The 26351-nt window shown below is 30.1% G+C and overlaps 1 protein-coding gene across 1 annotated transcript; it reads left to right on the top strand.

The window, feature by feature from the left end:
• The first annotated feature begins 131 nt into the window (after positions 1–131).
• On the top strand, positions 132–3319 carry LOC127284364 (uncharacterized). The gene is made up of 4 exons (XM_051309760.1): positions 132–271; positions 777–1055; positions 2473–2910; positions 3291–3319. The coding sequence occupies exons 2-4, from the start codon at positions 806–808 to the stop codon at positions 3317–3319; spliced, it is 717 nt and encodes a 238-aa protein (XP_051165717.1). The 5' UTR covers positions 132–271; positions 777–805.
• The last annotated feature ends 23032 nt before the right edge of the window (positions 3320–26351 follow it).

The raw sequence follows: 26351 nt of genomic DNA, 5'->3' as shown, positions 1-26351 counted from the left end.
TGGAAACTGATAATTATTTATTATTTTTGCGCGGGATGCTTGCAGGAGCACATGCGCAATGTCTATGGACAAACGGAATATTTCGCGTTAACGACGTATGTTTTCAGCATGATAGATACAACTTTGCAGTGATCGATTCATCATCCAGTGTGTCAATTTATCGTCAATTGTCAGAAATATTTGTTCCATAAATGAAAAATCTCTTTTAAATTGGTTATACTTTGAGATCTGTATTTTTCTACTGTTCCATGTTCATAACATTTTAGTCTAGGTAAGATATTATACAATAATAAAAGATTTAGAACTGATTCACATAACTTCTTTATAAACATAGGTCTATGTTTTCAATGTATTTTACTTGTATTATGTTTAAAAAACAAAGTCTTTAATACTTAAAAAAATGTTTTTTTTCTTTTTTAATTTGAATTGAAATTGCTTTATTTTTTTAAATAATTTTTTAATAAATATCTGTCAGATATAACCTATAGAAATAGTTGATATTCTCCACGTGGTTAAATTCTCATGTGCTGTTAAATTCTCAACATTGAAATAAATTTAAACTAAATAATATTGTTTTTTCATAAAAAAAACAAATTTTAATAAAATTATGAATAACATAAAATAATTTCAAAATTAAATGAATATTAAAATTTTTCTTGACACACTACTTCTTCACGTAGAAAATGAAAATGTTGAAGGGTTAAAATATCATTTGTTCATCCTCGATCCATAGCATTGTTAGTATTTCAAATTTATTTTTTCAATTTAATTTGCAGCAAATTGTTGAAAGTACATTTTGATCAATATGGATGAGATCGTCAATCCAGTACCACAAGCTTATGTTGTCGTTGAATTCCCAAATGGATATGAAGTGATAAGAGTGGAATGGAGTATTTTTGAAAATAATGTCATGGTTGCATGTTATTTTCCACCAATAAGTCAGAGAAAGGAGTTACTGGCTTTCTTGAATGGAGATTATCAAGAGATTGATAAGGCCACATGGATCGACGAGGATGGCAAACCGTTCACGATAAAAAAGGTGTGTAATTACGCAAGTAAGTGTTTTAAATTTTAATTTCATACATCCTTGAAAACATAAATTTAAAATAGTTTAATTATTATTGTTACATTATTTAATATACATTTCTTTTATTACTCATTTTCTTTAAAACTTAGTTAATATCAAAACGCAGTTTGTTTTATTTACAACAAATTGTAATGTTCACACAACATGCATTTAAAAATATTAATATTTACAAATTAAACTTTATAAAATTTAATAAATATTTAAAAAGTAAATGAATTACATCATCTACTATAGTTTTAAATTAATTATTATAAAAAATTGTTTTTTTAATACATATCTCAACGTCAAAATGAAAAAGCGCTTGTTCAGTCAATAAAAGAATAATACGAATTTATCTTAATATGTTTCTACAGAAAAACCAATGCAATAATTTTGAACAATATTTCATGTTGATTGAAATATTGTCAACTATGTAAAATTTTTAAATTGTCTGTTTGTCTTAAATCGTAGTTAAATAATTTTATATTTTTCTTAATTTTAAAAATTAATAGCTTAATTTATTTTCTCAAGAATTATTTACGATGCTATTTTTTTAATTTTGTTAAAACTCATTTTAATTTAAAAATATTGGACTATTAACAAAAACTTTTTAATTTTATGCGCATAATATTATATTAGAACAATTCACTTTTTTAAAAAAATTTAAAGTAGAAAATTGCAAAGGATCTTTCAATAAATAAATTGAGCTAGAATTCAATAAAATTATATTAATTATATATTATATATATTTTTCTAATTTCTAAAATAAAAATGTACAAAGGGGATTTTTTAATTAATAATTTATTTTTAAGTTTCTATAATATAAAAAATATTTAGTAAAATCTAATTTTAACGTTATACACAATTAAGAAAAATCTTTCATTTAATGTAAAACTAACACAAATATAACCTTAAAATGATTTGCTTCTTAGGTCCCTTTCTTCGATGCATCACATAAAATTGTTTAATATAAATTTAATAAAATCAAAATAATTGGATAATTATTATATTAATAATTTTTATAAAAAAGCAATTATATTTATTTAAATATATAGATATGGTTTTTTAAAAATATCTTTTTGATTAACTTATGTCATTGATTAACTCTGAAAAGGACAATTTAGTAATAATTAAAAGAAATTTCAATTTTTCCTGTTGTGATTTTATAGAGATAAATTTTTAAAAATATTAATATAAATATTAATGAATATAAATATTAGTATATATTAATAAACAATTACAAAAATTGATATGCAATTGGCAGAGAATTTAAAAAGAGAGATTTAAAAGTGAAATTACCTGTAATAGTGTTCGCGAAATACAAGTTTTAAGAAGCCATTTTTTGAATTTTTTTTAAACTGTCCTTTTAATCATAGTTGTTGAAAATGGTAGTACATTTTTTTTAGCAACTCTTGATAACGCAATGAGGAAACTGGAGCTCAATATCATGATGTCTGACGTTGAGAGTGACGATGCCATCAATTTTGAAAAAGCAAAAAAATCACGTCACTCTCGCTGCATCGCTGGCAAATTTCAAAATCAGCCATTAAAAAGTAAAGAAAACATTAGGTTTTCTAAAAAAGCAATCCCTGGACCTTCTAAAATTATTGATCATGAGGAAGATGACCTAACAGGGGAGATTGTCAATGAGGAAGTTGTTAATTTGCATTCTCAATCTGGAGATAAAAGGAGGCAAATGATACGAGAAACTGATGAAGAAGAGATTGATTCCGAGTCAGATTCAGAACTTGGGGAGCTAAGGACCCAAGTTCACGAAGGATCCCCTTCACATAGTGAAGAAAATGCTCAAAATCAAGCTGAAGACAGTAAAACATATTCTCTTGGTGAGTATATAAGGATCTTAAACATTTTTTCACCTTCTCTTTATTCAATTTCGTTTATTTTCACATCCAATTAGTGAATATCATAATTAAAGTTTTTTACCCTTGGTCGTTTCTCATAAATTTTATATTTTTTCATATTTAAAATCTTTATAATTTAATTTCTTTTTTTTCATACTCCTAAATATTCTTTGTTATTCCGATATATAGCGATTTTTAGAAAATTTAATTTTTCCATATTATCATCGTTAATCTTTTAATTTATTTAAAATTTTTAACGTATCTTGTAATTTTTTCCATTTCCATATAATTTTTAAATTTTTCTAATTTTTATTAAATTTTTTAATTTCTAATAATATTTAATGTTTTAAATTTGTTTGCAGATATCTTAATCATATTAAGAAATGTCTAATAGTTGAAGACTTGAGAAAATGATAAAATTTTTATTACGTAAAATGTTTCATATCTTTGAAATTTTTTAATTAATTGCTTCTGATTTTTATAAATAGTCTTGATGCTGGCAAAAATTAACCGAGTGGAATTGAGATTGAAATCTCACGAGCGAAAGGGACAAGAAAACAGTCCTCCCCAAAGGTTTTCATTTTTGGATCCAGATGACGATTTAAAACTGTTTCCTGCAAAGAACCTTGCTGATATGAACAAGATCAATGATAAACTTGCATCGAGAAGTTTCTTTATGAAAGTTGTAAGTGTAAAAATATAATTTACTCATATTGTAAATTCTTAATGAAATATTTAATGTTTTAGTGAATATTTTTTCAAAATACTTTTCGCCTGGTATAATTTCCATTTTAAAAAATTATTAATTAGAAGAATATTCATCTTATATATTCTTTGTCACGATTATAATCGTAAAAGTATAATTTGTTATATATCTAGAAACTTCATTGAATTAAATTTTATCATTAAAAAAATTTTAAAACTTTTTATTAGGCTAAAGCATTGGTTGATTTGGGACCCTCAAATACCGAGAGTATGACAGTGTCAGATATGCTTCATCATCTTCTAACTTATGAAATGGGTCAAGCGTTCACCTATAAATGAAGGTTAAATCTGAAACCAGCCTTCTCCAAACTCAAGTTTAACACCTTAGTTATTTGTAAGAATTATTACATACACTACCGTCCGAAATTGTGCGAACTCTGCTTTTTCAACAACTATAAAACTGTTCAAATCTTCAAAAAAATTAAAACTAAAATTTTTTCCTCTTTATTTTATTAAAGTTAATAAAATTCTGAAAGAAATGACACCTTGACAAAGAGAATATGTTCATTTTTCAATTAGATATCTAAGAAAAACCCAATTTTCAATGTTTTTACTATTTTTTTTATTTCTCTGACAAAAATTAATATTTTTAAACATTCTTAGGCTCATTGAAATCGTATTTTGTTATGCAATTCAAATTATATAAAACAATTCATGTACACATTCTTCCCTAGCGTATGCAAACCGTGAAAGTTGGCTCAGAAAATGTCAAAAAATTTAAATTTAATTCTACAATAAAATATAATGTTTGAAAATCAAGTAAATATATCATTCTAAACTTCTCTGATTTATGTAAGTAAATTGAAGATTTATACATTTTACTGATCATTTTTTGTCATATAAATATTAATCACAATTTTTTGACATTTTATGAGCCAACTTTCAGGGTTTGCATACGCTAGCGAAGAATGTGTATATGAATTGTTTTATATAATTTGAATTGCATAACAAAATACGATTTCAATGAGCCTAAGAACGTTTAAAAATATTAATTTTTGCCAGAGAAATAAAAAAAATAGTAAAAACATTGAAAATTGGGTTTTTCTTAGATATCTAATTGAAAAATTAACATATTCTCTTTGTCAAGGTGTCATTTCTTTCAGAATTTTATTAACTTTAATAAAATAAAGAGGAAAAAATTTTAGTTTTAATATTTTTGAAGATTTAAACAGTTTTATAGTTGTTGAAAAAGCAGAGTTCGCACAATTTCGGACGGTAGTGTACACATCTCAAATTTTTATTTTTTTAACAATATTTAAATCTCACAATTTTTTATTAAACTTCCTCTTTTAGATGCAATTGGCGAATTGTATAAGAATAAAAATGATATAAAGAAAACAAAGGAATACATTGGATTATGGCTGACGCAATGCAAACACAGTGAAAAACGTGAAAAGTAAATATAGGAACAAGCTAAAATTTTATTTTGCAATTTTTTATTTTGTATTTTTCACGCTAAAATGGAAAACTGTGGTATTTTTGCTTCGGGATCTTAACCGTAAAACATTTGATATATCTGACAAGCCATTTCGGCAAGTTGAAGTTATATTTTTTTCTTTTTTTTTGAACTGATTGACGTGTCAATTTTCCTTAATTTTTTAATGTTCTCTTATGTTTTTAAAGTTTCACAATTTCTTTCTACTTTATTAAACAATGAATTATGCCATTGCCTTTCTTATTAAGAAACGAAAAAATCCACTACATAAAAGCTGTTTTTAATAAAATAAAAACCTTACACACACGTTTCAAATCTGAGGTGCAAAACCACCCCAGTTTTCCGTTACAGGGGTTGTAAAATCATGTATCCGTTCTAGGATGAAATAATTGATTTATATATTTTGTTTAACATAGAGTGGCCAAAGAAAAACAACGAAGATCTGCAGAAGATGCTCTTCTACATTTTACAGAAGACTAAGGTTACGTTCAAGGATTTCAAACCTACATTTTTGGTTGGCAGTGCTATTTCAAGCAGCCTTGAAATGTTAATAGTTGTTTACTGTAAGTATAAATTGGATACATCTAAGTAAACTTTTCTTTGAATTTTTTTTCTATTTATAAAGGGTAGAGATCCTCGCTCATTTATTGTTTAAAAAAATACTCATTTGAATAAGGTATATTTCTAAAATGTTAAAACAAAATTATAACCGTTAAAACGTTAACATATTTAAATATTTTCAGATTTTTACTAGAAAGACAAAATGGGACGCAGCAGCAATGCTGTTTCCTTATGGTCGCATTGTTTCAAGTAAGAATATTCAAAAACAAATATAAAAATATAATTTAACGTATATTGCTTCTAACTTGTAAAACAAACGATAACTTTGGTAGTTTCAAAATTTTAATAAATAAATTATAGTTATTGTTGCAATCGTAAGACTAAAATACTATAATTTTTTTCAGATTTACTGTGACCACTAAAACTTTGATTTTAAAAAGAGGTTTAAACAGAGGTTAAAAAAATTCAATTTTTAAATACATTTTTCAAAAAAAAAGAAAAAATTATTTTTATGGCCTAAAGCGAGAATTTTCTGTAGCATCAAGTTTGCAGCTAGCTCACTATTCGACCTTACATCAATCTTACTGCAAGCTTACGATGCAAACTTGCTGAGCAAGCTTGTGGTGCAACCTTGCCATAAGCTTGTGGCTAGCTTACTGTGCAATATTGAGCAAGGTGGGACATTTTAATGTTGTGGCAACATTGCTGTAATGTTACAAGGAAATATTGCCGCAATGTTATGTGCTGTCTGGGTAAGTATTTATTTTTCACGTATTCTTGATTTGACCTTCGATAATGATAAGCATTTTTTTCATTTTTGACTGAAAAAGTAACAGTACTGTATTTTCTTGACTGCAAAAAAATTAATTTAACCTTTTCATTTATCATACTTTTTAAAAATTCACTACTTTAATTATCATACAGTAATTTTATTAATTTAATTAAACTTAAAACATATTTCAAGAAAACAATAACTGAACGTACCTTTAAAATGTAATTTACGCGTTTCTATTATTTTACCTAAATTATCCCACATTTCATTTCTTTCTTTATCACCAGATATTCTCTCACTAGAACAAATTCAACACATAAACTAGATAAGTAGCGAAGCAATAAACACAAAATGGTAGGTGTAGTTTGATTTTCACATAATATGGAAAGAGTAATCTGAAGTATGATATTTAATTAAGGCAGGAAGTATATAGTTTTGTAGATTAGTAAATTAAATTTAAACCATTCAATTTACAATCTCTTCAGATGTAACATTTTGATTATTTGAAGACTATACTCATGTGATTGTATCCTAAGCCATAAACAATAAAGTGTAAATACATATGATGACACACTGTAGTGTTTAATTTTATCTGACCACGCGATTATTTAATAGTGAAAAAAATTCGTGAATAAGCTGTTGTGACGAAAAGCATAAGATCTAAAAATAACTTTTCGTTTCCAGGCACATTCTATGTGACTAAAAACTAGTTTTCTTCCCCACCTATCCCTTAGGAAGTTCGCTTGGCATTGTCTAGGACAAGGTTCCCTTTTTTAGTACCAATTTTACCTTTATTGTGGAAACACATTTCTAAAACTACGGTTTTAGAAATAGTTGTTTAAAGTACTCGTACATCCATATATAATATTAAGATTACGATTTTTATATTGTAAACGGTGTAAACAAAAACTAATATTAAAATAAACTATTCACAAATTGTTTCACAATAATAATAATAAATAATTATTAAAAACCCGTCACAAAATTGACGATCCTGCCAGGATACGTGTTGAGATTGTTCTTTTTATAAGTTAAAAGTTATACAAACTCTGGAAACCGTATCTTGATACGAACTAGCAATATATTAGCTTCGAATTAAAAAGTGATGTAAATAAAAGTGACGGAAGTTTTACTCTTATACACGTATAAGAATAAAACACAACGAAAAAGAAAACAACTATAATTTCTTTTATTTTTTTGAGTAAAATTAGTAGCTGAATTAAGTAGGCTCTGTACTACGTAAACTCAAAAACTCTCAAAATTATTTAAAGGGCTCGTCGATCGAGACGGTAAGACCTTAGGAACGTAAAACAGTACGGTAAATCCCAAAAGAAGAAGCAAGGAGAAACTCTGGTGGATCACTGGAATACAACCGGACTACAGCCAAGCAGTACGACTCTTATTTTAATCAAACAACTAAATAAAGGCGAGTATTTTAATTGTAAAGGCATAGAATTATAAATTCTATGTCCGTTGGTATACTCCTGGTGTTCCAGAGCAGTGCCACCGTCAATAAATTCATCGAAGTACTCTGAATTAACCTTGTGTGTACTCTTTGTAGAAGATTGCACAAGTGAGGAGTTTAAAATTTAAATTTTACGGGATCGAGGTACACACACCCGCACTCGTATATGATAATTAGAAATTTACACACACATATATATATATATACATACATTTGTAACCCTGGCTCTTAATTCTTATTTAAAATATTTGATAGGGGAAGATTCAGACTTTTATCCTCCTTCCCTTAATGGTGTAATTAGACGACATAGTAGTATTCGGTTCTACAATAGAAGAGCACAACAAAAATGTTGTAACACTTTTTGAAAGACTACGATATACAGGGCTTAAATTACAACACGATAAATGTGAATTTTTAAGACCTGAATTAGAATACCTAGGACATATCATTACCCAAGAAGGAGTTAAACCTAATCCTTATAAAACAAAAAGCAGTACAGGAATTCCCAATACCAACAAATATTACTCACGTAAGATCGTTTTTGGGACTATCAGGGTATTACAGAAAATTCATATAAAATTATTCGACCTTTGCAAAACCACTAACAGAACTCACTAAAGCCAATACAAAATTTTGTTGTACCACGGAGTGTCAAGAATCTTTTGACCGATTAAAATCGGAATTATGCAGTGCCCCTGTGTTAAAATATTCAGATTTTGAGAAAGAATTCGTGTTAACAACAGATGTTTCCAACGTGGGTTTAGGAGCTATCCTGCCTCAAGATGGACATTCATGTTACTACATCTCTCGAACTGTCAACACAGCAGAATTGAATTATACTACCACAGAAAAAGAGTTATTAGCGATAGTATGGGCCACGAAAAGACTGCGTGAGTATTTATTGGGACGAAAATTTAAAATATTAACTGATCATCAAGCTTTGAAATGGCTTTTTAACGTTAAAGACCCATCTTCGAAATGGATGATGTGGAGACTAAAAATGGAAGAATTGGATTACATAATAGAATATAACAAGAAGAGGGTCCTTTATGTTTATTTCATAAACATTATGCTTCCTCATTGTGTGAAGCAATAAATTCACTTCCTCGTGAAGGAAGCAATGAATTTGTCCAATTCAATTGATTGATTTAAAAAATTTCGAGTTAAAAATGTTTTAAATTAATTAAATTTTTTGAAATATAAAGAAAATTTTAATTAATTTAGAGTGTAACATAAATTTTATATATACGGATCGATTCGTTTTAATGCAAGGAATACAATTATTTTATTCATCAACTTGAATTTTAAAAAAACACAAGATTTTTTAGCTAAAATATGAATTTTCGATTATTCATTTTTTATTAATTCTTAAATTTCAAACCAAATCTATACTTTATATATACCAACCAATTCGTATCAATGCAGGGAATAAAATTATATTATATATTACCTTAAATTTTTCGATTTAAAAATTTTTTCAATTAAAAAAAATTTTTGGAAAACAGACGATAAAATTTTTTTTTGAGTATTTTTAAAAATCCTCTCGTCATTTTTGAGAGATTAATGTGTTAAATAAGCCTACCAAATTTTACCCAAATCCATTAAAACCTGTTAAAGATATCGTGTTCACAAAAACTATCCACACACACATACTCACACACATACATACATCCGGACAATTGATCAGGATCTCATATAACATGTTTCTATATAGAGGAAAATTTGTTTTCACCATTTTTAAAAATTTTATAAACGAAAGGACTACATAGCTTCCTCCACGAGGAAGCAAAAAAAAGGATCAGAAAACACTGCAGCTGACGCGCTTTCCCGCGTATATATCACACAGGAGAACACAAATGAGTCACAAAAAAGCAAACAGATTTTGATTCAGAATTCGACTTAGAATCCGAATTACCGGAAATCGAAGATATTAACTCCCCTTCTTATAGAGACCTTAACACCCCTATTCCTATAGAAGAAACATAATGTAGAGAATCGAACCACTTCCGCAGAGATATTAGAAATTCCCGAGAAGAATCCCACTAGCGATTTTATCTCTAAACCCCTTCAGGAACCACACGAAACACCATCACAACCCATAGACACTCCGCTCTATCAGGAATATCACAAGTGGTTTGCGAATCGCACGGAAACTAGAGAACAAGAAAAACCTAACGCAAATGGGAAATTGTGGAGGGAATTTAGAGAACGTGACACGATGACCCCAACATCAACCAACTACCACTCTATAATGAAAAAGAGTGGCTCAGGATATTAGATAATACAGCCAGGTGGACTCTATAAAAAAATGGACAATTCTTAGATTCCACTTTAATGACCCAACTATCACGTCTACCGAGCGCATAAAAATAAAAATCTTAATTGCATTTATTAGTTTCAAATACCCTCAGTTAAAAGTACATACATGTTACAACAGTACTACATAATTAACAATAGAGGAAAGAAATAAAATTATAGAAGAAAGTCATGGATCAATAATGGCACAACATTTTGGTGAAAACAAGTCTATTCTAAGAGCTAGAGAATTGGGAATTTGGAAAAACATGGAATAGGATATCATTAATTACATAAAAAAATGTACAACTTACCAGACACAGAAACTTAATAGGATAAAGAGAAGAAGCGAAGCTATTATACCAGATACTCCTACAGAACCCAACGACAAAATAGCTATGGACATTTTTGGTCCATTACCGGTCACGTCTGAATCCAATGAATATATATTATCAATTCAAGATGTTTTGACAAAATATCCTATCTTAATACCTCTAAAGGAAACCTCATCAGAAACAATAATAGAAAACCTTTTTGATCATTACATTTATACTGTTATTGATGGTTATATTCCGGGTTATATGATGTTTGACAAAATTTAGCATTTTATTGTTAAATTTAACAAACATTAGAAAATACCGGAAGATTCTTTAAAATGTCATTTTGACACCCACTTTTGTATGGAGGAATAATAATTTTATCGTTGCACATAATATTTATTAAGATATATTATAATTCTGTGGTTGAAAGGTATAAAAGCATAACTGACATTTTTATCAAATTTGAGATAACACCAGATTCTAGTACATTTAGTAATGCTTTCCAAAGATTCATAGTTGAAAAATCATTTATGTAACTATTTAAGTAGAAAATGATGAAAAATCTAATCGCATAACTGCACTTTTGGCAATAGGCGATAGGCATAAGCGCATAACTGCATTCAGAATAAAAAAACAATTGACGTAATCTACAAAATTAAAGTAATATTTTAAAATAAAAATATTATTTATTATTTATTTTTATCTTATAATAAGAAATTTCAGAAAAAATTAAATTTTTTATTAGTTTGACTAATTTTTCGATTTTCTCTTTTCATTAATTCTTTTGAATCACAGGTATCTTCATTCTTCTCGATATCTTCACAAAAAATATTAAATTTGAGAAATTACGGAAATGTAAACATAAAACCTAACCAATTTTATAACCTATTTTTAAAAAATATTCGTTTGATTTTTTTCATAGATACAATAAACATAAATAATAATTTTATTCTTTTGCCTTGATTATAATCATCTCCTTCAGATATATTTGTTTCAGACTCAGATTCGTACGTCGCTATTAAATTCATTTTGACAATTTATTATGACATGAAAAATAGAGTGAAGTTGGTTACATATTTAAACTTGAACAGCATAAACACATAACTGCAAAAAAACTTTCAATTTGACTAAGAATATATTAAATTTCATTGGAATTCGTGCGTTTTATTAAATGTGATAAACGTATTTTAAAAATACATTAAATAATGAGACTAAATGCCGAATACCAAACACATCCATTGATTTTCTAATTTGACAGAGCTAAATGAATATTAAATTAAAACTCATTTTTCTCAAAATCGTGACAAATGCAGTTGTGCTGTTATGCTTTTCAACCACAGAATTCTAACTAATATATTTTTACAATATATTCGGTAAAATATCAAATATAACCTTAAGAAATATTTTGATTTAAATCTATTTTTTAATCTAGTTTAAAATTAGCTATTTGTACCGGAGTTCGGTACAAAGTTGACGGCATGGCATAAAGGCACGTGAAAATCTCTCTCTCTCTCTGCAATTAAAGCGACGTCTTGTCGCTATGAGCTCCCGCGCTCGACTGATTCTCGCTTCTTCCCCTTCTTCGCACTCCACATGCTCCGCATGGTGGAGGAAAAATAAGGCCTCTATTGGCCCTCACAATTTGGAGAGAGGGTTCCTTGCGCGACTCTTCTCTCCACGCTACATAAATACAGCGAGTTTCTGTGACTCGCTCTCTCTGCTTCGCCAACTCTCAACGTAGTCACTGGTGATGTGTTGCGTAACACCAGCCACGCTGCCGCTCCACGCTTCTCACTGCCGTGAGACCCAAGCCACCGCGTCACCTTCTCGACGCCATCTTCTCTCAATCGCCTGCCAAGCCGTCAACTGCCGCCGTTCTCCACAGGGAAATTTTGTTGGAATAAAACCATTTCATCTTTCTGAACTCCATCGTCTCATGTACTCTTTTACTGGCCGTGAAAGACCATCACTATCACACACAATCTGTCCTTTTCAGGACAACCATTTAAAAGGAAAAAACATTGACAACTAGTCCTTTTCAGGGCAAATTGTCAATCGTAGGAATTATATTTTGTTCTTAAAATTTAACCTCGACAGCAGTCGCTCCACGAATCATCGAGAGACTTTTGGGGACAGCTCTCTGAACCCTGTTTGGGTTCGAGTGCCGGACACCAGGAACTCTCCCTGGCCACTGCTCGTTCGACATTTTTTTCGTTTTAGGTTAACCTTTGAGCTCGTCACTTTCCTTCAACACACAGTGACCGGTATCAATACGTTCGGATCCCCTAAACACATCCTAACTGATCAAGGACACATTAAAACAACTGCCTTTCACCCTCAGAGTAACGGTGCTTTGGAATAATCGCATGGAACTATAAAAGATTTAATTAGGACGGACATGTCAGATGTCCACACGGAATGGGATAAAACACTAAAATTTATAAGTATGGCCATCAATACAATGCAACACGAAGGAACCGGATATACCCCTTTTCAGTTGACGTTTGGCCGAAACGCTAACATCCCTTCCACACTAGCCACTACACCAAGTCTGAAATACCCGGAACTAGTAAGACTATGGCAAGAAAGACACGAAAGATACATCGCAAAAGCAAGGGATCAAATTCAGAAAAAAAGAAAAGTATAAAAGAGCACAAGACGCAAAAATAGTATTACCTCAAAGAATGTTTGACATTGGAGATCTAGTAATGATTTCTAATACAAAGGAAAATAAACTAAGTCCGGATTGGAAAGGGCCTGACACTATTATTAAAACATTGCCAAATAATAACTATGAGATAATTTTTAATAACAACAGATTTACTATTCACGCGGATAGATTAAAGATTTTTTATTCTTAACTTTCAGGTTCAAAATGCAGATCCTATTAAAATTAATAATATTAGCAACAGTTATCCAGGCCGACATCGTAGTAAAATCTCTACATAACATTCCCATGTTCGCTGAGAATTTGGGCACTACTAATTTATTCCACCGGACGTGGAAATTGGTAGTTCGAATAGACACCTCAACAATAGAAATAAGATTGCAACAAATTGCAAACACTTACAAAAGAGCATCAAATATGTGTTCAAATTGTGAAGAAGAACTTGAACTACATGCCATTTACAATAGGATTAATAGGCTAGAAGATTTAAAAGTTACCCTAGATCAAATTCTCGGATTTACACGCTCAAAACGAGGCATATTAAATATTATAGGATCAGTTTCAAAAACACTATTTGGAACACAGGATGAAAGTGACCTGACATTAATTAATGACGAACTTGACAACATTTACAAGAACCAAGACTTAATGAGTCAAACAATAGGAAACCAGACAAGAATTCTAAAAACCTTATTAAATTCAGCATCTCACGATTTGCAAAATTTAAATAAACAATCCGAAAGTCAAGTAAACCGATTAAACACTATGATTAACGCCACCAATAAAAACCAGAAAAATCTAATAGTAGCTAACATGATAGTCTTAAGTAGCGTTGTCGTAGAGGAGCTTAACAATGATTTAAATTTAATAATAAACGCTGTTAACGACGGAAAACACGGGATCATACACCCGCAAATTCTCACACCTAGTCTATTGATCCAGGAGTTACTAAAAATAGAAGATGAAACCAATAGCAAATATCCTATCAGATTAATGCCTCAAAACTACCAACACATTATAGACATTTCTGAAACTAATATCCTACTTGTTAACAAACGCCTTGTTTACGTACTTCGAATACCAGAAATAGAGCAGGTTAATTTCCAAACTTTGCACCTAATCCCAATTCCTATCCGTCGTGGAAAAGGGTTCCTTACACCCGTTCCTTCACACGAAATAATTCTAATCAATTCTGAGAAAAGTTTATGTATTCCCAGTGATGTAAAACTGGAAGACCAATTCATTTGTAAAAGAACTCAACCTACTTATTTAGTTAGCGAAATAGAAAATTGCGAAACCAGCATTATAAAGAATCAGAATAAAATAATTTCCGACCGCGTCTGTGAATTTTCGATGTTTAGAATCTTGGAAGTAGCTTTCATTCCACTACATGATCCTAACCAATATATAATCATCCCTGAAAGTGAAATAGAACTAACTACTAACTGTAAATCAGAAGTCAATACTATCTACGTTAATGAACCTAGCATTATTTTCAGTAATTCTGATTGTGAACTACACACGCCGAAGTCAATATTAAAATTTAGGAAATCTATAGAACACCGTACGGATATATGGTTTAAAAAAAACATGTCTTTCTCTATCAGCCAAAGTGACATAGAACTATTAAATGGACAACTACCAATAATTCAAGAATCACTTCACCGTGAAAAACTAAATTCATTAAAACGAAGCTTAGATGTAATGGAGACGTCCATCCAAAACATTAAATACACTCGTAGGAATAAAACATGGTTAGAGAAGGGTACCGACCACAGGGTCACATCCTAAATAATACAAGAAATCTTATATCACACGTAAAAAATATTGAAGGTTTAATACTTTTTAATTTTTAATAACAAAAATATATAATTTTTGACATTATAATGACTGGTTAATAGTAACTGTTGTAATAATTTATAAATTCAATAAATTATTGGAAATAATTTTAACAGTAATAATTGAAAACCACCATAACCTCATTTTTTCCTACACATAAAATTGAGTTTGAATAATTTAATAAACTAATTAATAACAAAATAATAACAATAACTAATAATTATTTAAAATGCATTATGAATCAGTGAACATTTTCGAAATACTGATTTTAATTATTAACCTTGGCGTTTCACTGACAAGCTGCAAAGTTGCCATAGTTGGTAGCAGTGCGTCTGTGACGTCAGCACGTCCGCGTCGCGACCGGTCGGACACGTCCGACGCGCTTATTGTACACGCTGCTTTAGGCCCACGCTTTCCCCACTCCAGCGCGTCAGGCCCTTCGTTCTTGCCTGCCACTTTCTCATCTTTTCTATTTTCCGGATCTTTTGCGCGCTTTATTTGTCTCTAAATTGTTTAAATAAAGAGTTGTTTGCGGATCAAATGTTAATTTTTATTATTAATATAGGCTCGCGTTTTTATATTAAACGCGAAAACGCGCCTATATATATGTATATTATGCATGTATATACATATATATATATGAGGACTGAGTGCCGTGGGTATATGTATCTCTTCGCGGATGAGTATGATAGTAAGTGTGAATGTTTTATTAATTTTTATACATAATTATAAGATTGATAATATTATTGTTAATAATAATTGTTAGAATAATTAATTCTTCAATTAATTAAAGTAGGTTAAGAGAGATGTGTGTGAATTTTCGCGAATGGAGGAAATCTCGCGTGAAAACACGCGACTTGACCCTTGACTTGCGGATTCCGCGATTTTGGCGGTTTTTCACGGTTTCCGTGAGTCAAGAGTAAGAAGTGTATGGACGAAAGGTTACCCCACTCTTGGAAAATTCTCCCACTTCTTCACGTTTTGGAAAAGTCACGGATTATAAAAGCTGATGCACTGGATCAAAACGTCAGTTCTACTTCGAGCTCACATAGAGGTTGGTCTTCCTCTTCTGCTCTGCCTTTCGCCAAGTGGGGACTTAGAAAATTTTTTGGCTAGTTTGTACTTAGAAAATTTCTTGACCTTTCGTACTTAGAAATTTTTTGCCACTGGTGGACTTAGAAAATTTCCGCGACTATTGTACTTAGAAATTTTCTCCTGTGTGACCACTGATTTAAATAAGGATTTTTCAACTATCACCTGTTTTGTTCATCATACTAAATAACTAAATAACTAAATAAACTAAATAACTTTTGGAATTGAATAGCTAAATTATTTATAACAAACACTATTCGTACTAACATTGCATACCGAGTTGGTTTCCTCTCGGAGCTACTACTTACACACAGTATCGAGTTGGTTTTCCTCTCGATACCTATCTACACTTACTATATTGAGTTGGTTTCCTCTCAATATCAGTATATTACACACAATCTCGAGCTGGTTTCCTCTCGGAACTACTACACACACAGTATCGAGTTGGTTTCCTCTCGATACCTGTCTACACATACTATATTGAGCTGGTTTCCTCTCAATATTAGCATATGATCCACCACATCGAATTTTTAGTCCCCTCTCGACGTCAAATCCACCTCCGACCTTACTGTTTCAGAGGGCGCTGAGGCACTACCGGAACCGGGACAAACCATTTGTTGGTTATAAAACCCGAAACCACAACTGAAGTCCACCTGGAGATCCACGAATGCCGCGGGATATAAAGAATACTGCAGCAGACACCGGACTCCGTAAATTGGGACACTCTCCCCACCACATTACCGCTGCCCGAATTTGGCCAACCACTAGTGGTCACCGTCATCGTTTCCGCTGGTTTGAGTATGGAACCTAGTCTGGATAGAGGCGTGACTCGACCTTTCCGACGACAACACTGGCTGCGGTTCGACTACGTGTCCTGCAATTATCCTAAACCCAGGGCCGTGGTCGCGCCAACAGTGGCCAAACTTAACTCGCCCGTTATTGGCGAAGACGCTCAGCCCCGAACTCCGCCAAAGTGCCCAACGCCTCCTCCTGAACTCGGTGCCAGTCCAGGAACAAACGATCATTTTAGTCCTGGGCCTATTAGCCCCCTCAGGTCACCACCTACTCCGGTCTTTCAACAACCCGAAAGACGAGTGCCAACACTCGACTACCTGCAGGACAACGATATTCTCAGCCTAGAAACCTCACCTCTAAGTGAGGGTCCAACATCTCCGGAGGGGACACCTGAAGCCGTGCGTTTCAGGCCGAACTTCCCTAGTTTAGCTCCGGCCAAATGACGCAGAATCGTGTGCGATCTACTCACACTATTCTAAGACGCCGTTGTTGTAATTTAAATATTAAATAAATAATTTATATTGTATTTTTCCCTTAGTCATTTTGGTTATTTTTTTCGTTGTTACATAACCTCCCTCCAGAACGTGGCTGGCTTCCTCCTCGTTCTATCCTCCATTTAACTTTCCTATCCCACTCGGATTGCACTCATTACAACTCAATCCACGTCGCTATTTCGTAAGCCATTGAAACACAACCATTGAAAATAAGCAAAATAGAGTTCGGCCCTTGGCCCAGTTGCTCCCTCTACAGTGACCGGTGTCAACTTATTTGGTATAAAAAGAAAATAATTTTTAAAAAATACAAGAGGGACTTTACTCAGGTAGTCAAGTGTACACTTTTTCTGTAAAACTCGTGTAATACCGTGTAATAATATTACGGTGCTGCAATAACACAAAAAACTCTAATATCCCAGTAATAACATGTAATACTCTGTAATAACATATAATACTAATTGTAAGTAATAAGTGTAATGTGAGGTGTAATACCGGTAGTCAAGTGTAAACGTTTTTAACTAGTAAATTCCCTCTCGAAAAAAATATGTTTCGTATGTCAAATAATGTAAATGAAACGAAGAGAAACAATTTTCTTAAATATTTTTTTACAAAATTGTTCCTTTTTGTATCATTTATATTATTTGACATACAGAACTTATATTTTTTAAACAATTGTTTTTATACCAAATAAGTTCGCTTCATGTACGGATTTTTCTCGAAAAATAATCACTTTCGGTAAAAATTGTATACAACATAAAATGTGTGTTTTTTTAAGACTTACAACTTTTGTCTAAATCATTTTTCAAAATTTTGCATTTCTTACGAGTATTTTTATTTTTATGAACTTCACCATGATAATCAAATTTGGACCAATTTTCACTATAATTTTCGAAATCAGCGTTCAAAAATAGATTAGTATACCAAGTTTGGTTCAAATCCGTTGAGGGTTCTATTGCGAAGCATCCGTCCATTTTAAGGTGCCACAAAAATATCATTTAATCGGTTGAAATCGAATAGCTATCAAAAAATATTAGTTACGCTGGTTAAAATGTACTTCTTAACTGTCGACAAAAGATAATTCATATTAGAAAACATTGTGCCACTAATTTAAAAATTAAATATGCTATACTAGTGTTTTATCTGGTTCTAATCAGGTTTAGTGCTGGATTCTATCTAGCTTTTCAAGCAGAGATTTTTTTGGTGAATATAATACTGACTAATAATAATAATAATTCTACAATTATTAATTATAAAAATGTAGGTCAAATCCACTAGACACCCACAATTGTTTAATAATGCTAGAGATTAAAAAGCAATAAAAAGAATTGAATCCTATTGACAAGCGGATCGATTAGGTATCTAATAAACTATAATTATATAATGTTTATTTTTTGATGTAAAAAGCCACTTCGGAAAAGAATCATTTAATTTAACACGATTTAACTTTCGGTTATTATACAACATAGTATACTAAATTCTGAAGAAGTGATCAAATTTAATTGACCCAGGTGAAAATGTTCACGTTATAGTACAAGTTAAAATTCAAAATAATTTACATACAACATGTATCTAAGCGATTTCAACGCAATATTTTGAAAAACTTCCACGTTATATTCTAGGCGAAAAATTTATTAACTTTTTGTAATATCATAATATATATTAATAAGTGTAATAAATAGTTATAAATCCCTTTCGGGTTTTGACACCTCTAAAAACTCAGTTAATACAAAGTACTTTTTGGACCAAGTAACTTTTGAACAAGATTATTTTTAACGTGTCAATTTTGAAGAATTATTTAATCCGAAATTTAATGTATAAAAACTTCCCTTTAACAGAATTTTAATTCAATTAAATTTTTATATAACTGAAATTATCCCTTTCTTTGATCATGTATCTAAACACAGCCATTCATTGAAAAAATTAACTGAACGAAAAATCTTATGTGAAGAAATTAGTTGTATGTATCATTTGCAAATATAAATCCCATAATTCAAGCAAAAAACAACCCTATTGAAAATATACCACCCTTATTTCGTCCCTAGTAACGTAGATATAATGTTCTTAAACTAATAAAGCTTTGCATCCCTTCTTTTCACCTTTAAAAACCAGTTTTTTTCATCATTTAAAGCAAAAAACCGTGAAACAGGTAATAAACTGTTTTCAGTTTTTTGTGTTTTCAATACACGGTGCTCTAGAAGCATATGCTTTTGTTTCAATGAATGGTGTTATTGCGGGCTGCCTATAGCAGATGCTATAAAAATCGTGACACTATGCATTCAAGACATTGAACTTGAATTCGAGACTTATTGAAACATTCTTAACTATTGTCATCAAAATAATGACAAGACTTATTATTTCAATTAATTAAACTTTTAATTCATTAATCGTGTGCCCCTACTGAAAATCCCTGTATAAGATCTTGTACAATTTCCTGTACAGGATCAGCAACTGAACTTGTACAAGTTCTGACCAGTTCCTGTACAGGAAAATGCATACGAATTTGGAACAAGTTCATGTGTGAGATCTTGTACAAGATCTTGTACAAGAAAGATACTTGTACAAGAAAAAGTACATGATCTTGTACATGAACACGTTCATGTTCTTGCACATGTATAGTAGAAAAATTTTTCTTTTTAAAAAATTTGAGATTTTGATCATTTTTAACCACTAAGATTCGTAACTCATGCACGCAAAAAACTATTGCGCAGCTGTAAAGGTTAAAGTAAACTATTGCGCAGCCTTTGAAGTTTTTAATTTTTAGTAAAGAAAACCATGAATTAACATGTGCAAGAACATGGACGTGTTCATGTACAAGTACTTATACATGAAATTGTACAAGATCATGTAAATTTTCTTGTACAAGTATCTTTCTTGTACAAGATCTCACACATGAACTTGTTCCAAATTCGTATACATTTTCCTGTACAGGAACTGGTCAGAACTTGTACAAGTTCAGTTGCTGATCCTGTACAGGAAATTGTACAAAATCTTGTACAGGGATTTTCAGTAGGGGCTTTTGTTTCAATAAATGGCGTCATTGCGGGCAATCTATATAACAGATTTTTAAATGTAACTATAAAAAGATTTTTTTCCCTTTTTCTAAAATTTTATTTATATATAATATAAAGTTTATAAATAAAAATTTATAAATTCATAAAAATTTTATTTTTTGATTAAGTTAAAAATTTTAAAAACCCATATGATAAGTTTAGCATTATAAAAAAATTTATTTTACTATTTTTCGTATTTTTTCGAAACATAAAACCTAAAAATATTCAATTATCAATTAAATTATATTAATATTAATAATACTCTTAATATATTAGTAATAATAATATTCTTTTATCTACTTAATGTGTGTGTATGAAAGGGGAAATTCATTCGATTGAAATATACATAGGTGTGTTGTATGTGAGAGTGCAAAATAAAAAAAATAAATATATAAAAGTGTGAATATGAGAAATAATTATAATATATAAAAAATTTGCAAGCTTAGATTAGTTTTTTTAATTTATCGTTGTTTTTATTTAACCTCATAAGAGGATTGAATTTATAGCATGGTGCTATTAAAGCAATAGTACATGCTATAGATTCTATAGAATATGCTTTAAATTTAAAAACTTTTTCCATTGACTTAAAAGCATATACTATGGATTTTAAAGCATATGCTTTTAAATTTAAAAACTTTTTTCATTTACTCAAAAGCATATTCTATAGATTCGAAAGCATACTTTTTAATTTAAAAACTTCTTTATTTGATTCAAAAGCATAATCTGTTGATTCAATAAAAATACCTTTACATTAATATAGTTTTCTGTCAATTTAAGAAATATGCTTATGTTTCAATGACAGTGACACTATCGAATCATTAAAATTGGTGTTTTCAAAACAATGACATATACGTTAGGCAGCCCGGTATGACACTATTCAAAGAATCAAACCCATATGTCATTGATACAATAGCATTTTTTTCTCAGTGTATTATATAAATAATATTTTTATATTTATATTTTTTCATAATATTTTTTTAAATTTTTATATATAATCTTTTTATATTTCTCTTCTTCTTTCTTCTTAAACTTATAAGTTTCAAACCTTCGTTTCAGGTCTGCAAAAAATATATACTTTGTAACATTGAACAATTATTAATACAATAATTCAGCAGAAATAAAATTCGCATATAGCCAAACAAACCGTTAACACATTATTTATCAGTGAGATTGACATGCCCAGGAAATAAAAACATATTCAATATTTTTGAAACAGTCGGAAGCTGAGTTGAATCCGCATTCTTAAAAAGAAATATCATATTGACTCCGATTCAAATCATTTACATTTTTCAAACATTTCTTCCTCATAACCTGTAAGTTGAGAGACAGTGATATGTATCTTTTCAATTTTAAAAACATTAAGCAAATCTAACTCTCCAGCTTATAATTTTTTTAAATCTCGTTCATTAAAAATTATTAAATTTTGTGCGGAATATGACAACAAAAACCTGAAATTTTTCGATCCGATTCAAAATTATGAAAATGTTACATTCCGATTGAAAACATTAATAATGAATCCGCATTCTTAAAATGTCTGATTCACTAAACGGTGCATTTAATAAGCTTTTTTCTGGGTGGCAACCATCTAATTACACAAAAATTTATCCTGTGAGAAGTTCCTACTTTATGAAATAAAAAGAATTTTATACTTAATCAAATAAAAAAACGTTTTTCATGCATTTCTCCAAAACGGGAACAGGTAGAACTTTATTTGAAATGGATTTTTAACCTATAAATATGTACAAAACATGCTACACAAACCATTTTTATACGCATTTTTGTGAAACCTATCTTCGCTTCTAGAGCACTGTAAATATTATAGCTCTTTTGATATAGATACATCATTCTCAGATTGATGTATCTTTTAAAATCCTATTTAAAAAAACCACCCCTATTTCATTCTTTAAATTTATAAATTTGTAGAACAGCAATTAATCTGAATACAATTATTTGTTCTTTCAAAATAGAATTTCTCGTTAAGTCGATATACTGCTTACAATTAGTGTATGCTCACAACTCTTAAGTTATTAGTAAGAACGACGTCGCTGTCTCTATGAAAGGAATAGGATTCAAGTGTAAAAAAAACTAAGTCAAAATGGACTTTAAGGGATGAAATAAAAGTGGTTTTTCAAGGTAAAATAAGGATTGCAAAGCTTTATTAATTCATGAACATTATATCTTCCTTACAAAAACAATCTGTTTGCAAAAGGTAGAGAGTTTTATTATTTATTAGTTTTTTTGTAAAAATTTTTCACTTCTAGGGATGAAATAGAGGTTGTATATTTTTAATAGGGTTGTTTTTTGCTTAAATTATGGGATTCATAATTTTCAAATAATTCCTTATAAAGTAATGAGAGAATTGATTTATGCGAATTTAAGGTTCCCTGTCGGGTAGAAAAATCGACTACTTTTAACATTGTCCTTTCTACAGCGGTATTCCTTGACCTCTGGCACCTTAAAAATCATTTTTTGAAAATTAGTTTTTTTAAATTACTACACTAAAAAAAAGGTTAATTGAATCAAGTAATTGCATTTACTTGAGATACTTTACTTGAAACATGCCTATATTTTCTTATTGAAAGAAAATAAAATTCTTGAAGTAAGAAAATATGGGATTTGTACAAATAAATATGTTACTATTTCAAATAAATTCCCACACAGCACAATATCTTGCTGTAAGCATCCCTTGCGTTTAAACCTAAAATTCGTAAGCTTTCAGCGTAAACTTCAGGTGAGGTTAAGGTGAGTTACAAATGTTCGCTTTACCGTAAGCTACAATGTAAGATTGTAGTCAGCTTCGTGTAAGCTTATAATAAGATTACAATAATTTTCAATAAATGTTAATAAATAAATTAAAGGATTATTCATGCGCAGTGGTTTATTATATAGCTTTTACGGCTGTGCACTAGATTTTAATCAACTATTTTAGTTAGGGTTGTATATCCTACTTCACAATATATATTATTGTGTATATTATTGACAAAAAAATAGTTAAATATTAATAAATAATATTTATTAATATTAATTAACAGTAGTTGAAGCTTACAGAAAGTTTACATGTGCATTAATGTAATCTTACATTAAGACTACACGAAGCTTACAGTAAGTTTACGGAATGCTTACAATAAGGTTATTGTAAGCTTAACTGTGAGCCTAAATGTAACATTTGCAACTCACCTTAACCCACGGAGGAATAGTAAGGAGACCGATCTTGCTGTAGTAGCGCTTCTGAAAATGTCAGAAAAACATGCACGATAAGTGCCAGTTTCACTGCATTTTACTCAACCTCCAAAGTAGCTGAGCATGCGCATTAGCCATGTGCTCTCTCTTTCTCTCGCAAAAAGTGTGCGAGTGAGATCTGGCTGACGTATATTTCTCAATTCTTCCATGCGTGTTGTGATGAAGAGGTTATGTGTTATTATTGTTATTATTTTAATAATTATTATTAATGTTTATTTTAAAATGTCGTGCTGTGTGCCAGGATGTAAGAAAAATCTTTTTCATGACATAGGGTAAGTCCGGGGGAGTTGGCCATAGTTTTTTTAAAGGCCTGTAAAAGTAAGAAGAAAGTGATTTATGTATTAACTTTTATTGCTAATTAAACATTGAAACTTTAACTTACAAAAAATAATAGAAATGAGAAATTTTTTAAATGCAAACAATCTTAAAATTAATATTTTCTAAAAAACGCGTTTGGCCATCTCTCCCGGAATGTAGGGGGAGATGGCCATATGCGTACGGGAGAGATGGCCAATACTTTAAAATCATTCTTTGGCTTTCCGCTTTATCAGAATTCTTAATTTAAAGTGATTAATGTCTTCTTTTCTTCTTCTGACCACATTTCGAACATTTATCATTAAATTCAGTGCAATTTTCATGAAGCCAAAGGTGACAATCATTACACTGAATTCAGTCTTCGATAAGCGCTCTCTGTTTGTCTGTCTCACCAACACAACAAGTCTACAAGGTATTTTTTTGAGATATCAGAGTGGTTTCCAATTTATTTTTGTGTCCTGAAAACTATCCCGGGTTACAAAATTGCGTATCACGTCAGGATTTTGAGTAAAGTGGGGGTAAAGACTCCAAAACCCGTGTTTTTGAGGGTTTTCAGTATTTTTTTTCTCCTTAACCTGACGTGATAAAGACTTCTATATAGGTTTAAATTAAAGCTTATATCTTACACTTTTAGACTCATATGCGCAAGGAAAAAAAATTTGAAATTTAAAAAAAAATTAGTTTGAAGTCACCAAAAAAGATTTTTGGGGTATTTACCCCCATTTTTATCAAAATTTCAAATTTTTTTTAATCCTGCGTAAATGAGTCTTAAAGTGTACGATCTAAGCTTTAATTTAAGCATATATAGAAGTGTCTAGCACGTCTGGTTAAGGAATAAAAAAATAATGAAAAACCTCAAAAACACTGTTTTTGGAGACTTTACCTCCACTTTATTCAAAATCCTGATGTGATACGCAATTTTGGAACCCGGAATCCGGTTCAGCACACAAAAATACATTGAAAACCACTCCGCTGTATATAAAAAAGTCTTACTTTGTAGACCTGTGTTATGATTGTTTATAAACGTATTTAAGATTTAATTACACAATAGTGATTATTTTATCTGATCATATTTAAATTTGAAAATCTTTTTTGGAGTACCTTGTTGTAATATATGTCATAAAAAATGTCATTTGCCACAGAATTAATGTTTTTTTAGCGAACACACGAATCTCAAGGGTGCCAATAACTTCAACAGTATGGCCATCTCACCTCGAAAAAACATGGCCATCTCTCCTAATGTCAGGAGACAAATTGACACATCTAAAATTTAAATAAATAAATAAATTTTTTGAATAAATATAAATTTATGACAAAGCTTGGGTCATGTACTTTACAAAAAAACATGAAATTCAAAATTATTCTATAAAATAACATAACACCAGTAAGAAACGTTAATTCATCACTTTTTTTCTGAACTAGTCAAAATAACAAATCAGATTTTTACATACTTTTTCAATATTTTTCGTGAAGTTTTTTCTTTTAATTGTGTTTTGACACAAAACAAAGCGAACTAATCTTTAATAAGCGATACCCAGCAGCAAATTCTATAAAATATTTGAATTGGCCATCTCTCCCGCATGGCCAACTCCCCCGGACTTACCCTACATAATAAATAATATGTTTGTAATTACTATGGCTCCATTATTCTTTTAATAATTACTTCAATTTATTGACACTTTAAATATTCCAATAGCATACATTATTATATACTTACACATGATTTTGGAGATACAATATCGCAATGGTAAATAAAATTTCTGAAATAAACACTGAACACTAAGATTTTTTTTGTGACATCATATATATATATATAATGATTTTTAAAGCTATTTTGACGGGCTACACGCTGTTAATAAAAATATTTTTTTTTAAATAACATTTGACCTTGAAATTCAAGGTCAAAATGTTAATTTACGTTTATCTCAAAATCGGATTTTTTAAAATTATTTTTAACTATCTCAATGGATGCGGAATTAGTTTAACTTTCAATTGGTTAGTTTAGATTTACGATAACTTTATTTGTTTGTAAGATATTTCATTTTTTATTGTTATTTAACTAAAATTGAACAAAAATACTTCATATAGGGCTTTTGGATGCTTGTTGTTAGTAAAAAATAAAATATTTTACAAACAAATAAAGTTATGGTAATACTGAACTTACCAATTGAAAGTTAAGCTAATTCCGCATCCAACGAGCCCTATATGAAGTATTTTGGATAAGTAGATTGTTAATAAACAATTGCAATATTAACTAATTGTTTATTAACAATCTACTTATCCAAAATACTTCATATAGGGCTCGTTAAATGCGGAA

This window comes from Leptopilina boulardi, unplaced genomic scaffold, assembly GCF_019393585.1.
Source record: "Leptopilina boulardi isolate dan_hultmark-lab unplaced genomic scaffold, ZJU_Lbou_2.1 LbouV2_324, whole genome shotgun sequence".
NCBI lineage: Eukaryota > Metazoa > Arthropoda > Insecta > Hymenoptera > Figitidae > Leptopilina > Leptopilina boulardi.
This window is presented reverse-complemented; position numbering and strand designations above follow the sequence as displayed.

Coding starts and splice junctions, on each gene's coding strand:
- LOC127284364 (XM_051309760.1), top strand. CDS start 806: ATGGATGAGATCGTCAATCCAGTACCACAAGCTTATGTTGTCGTTGAA. Junction 1,056..2,472: donor AAAGGTGTGTAATTACGCAA/GTAAGTGTTTTA, acceptor CATTTTTTTTAG/CAACTCTTGATAACGCAATG. Junction 2,911..3,290: donor CAGTAAAACATATTCTCTTG/GTGAGTATATAA, acceptor ATTTGTTTGCAG/ATATCTTAATCATATTAAGA.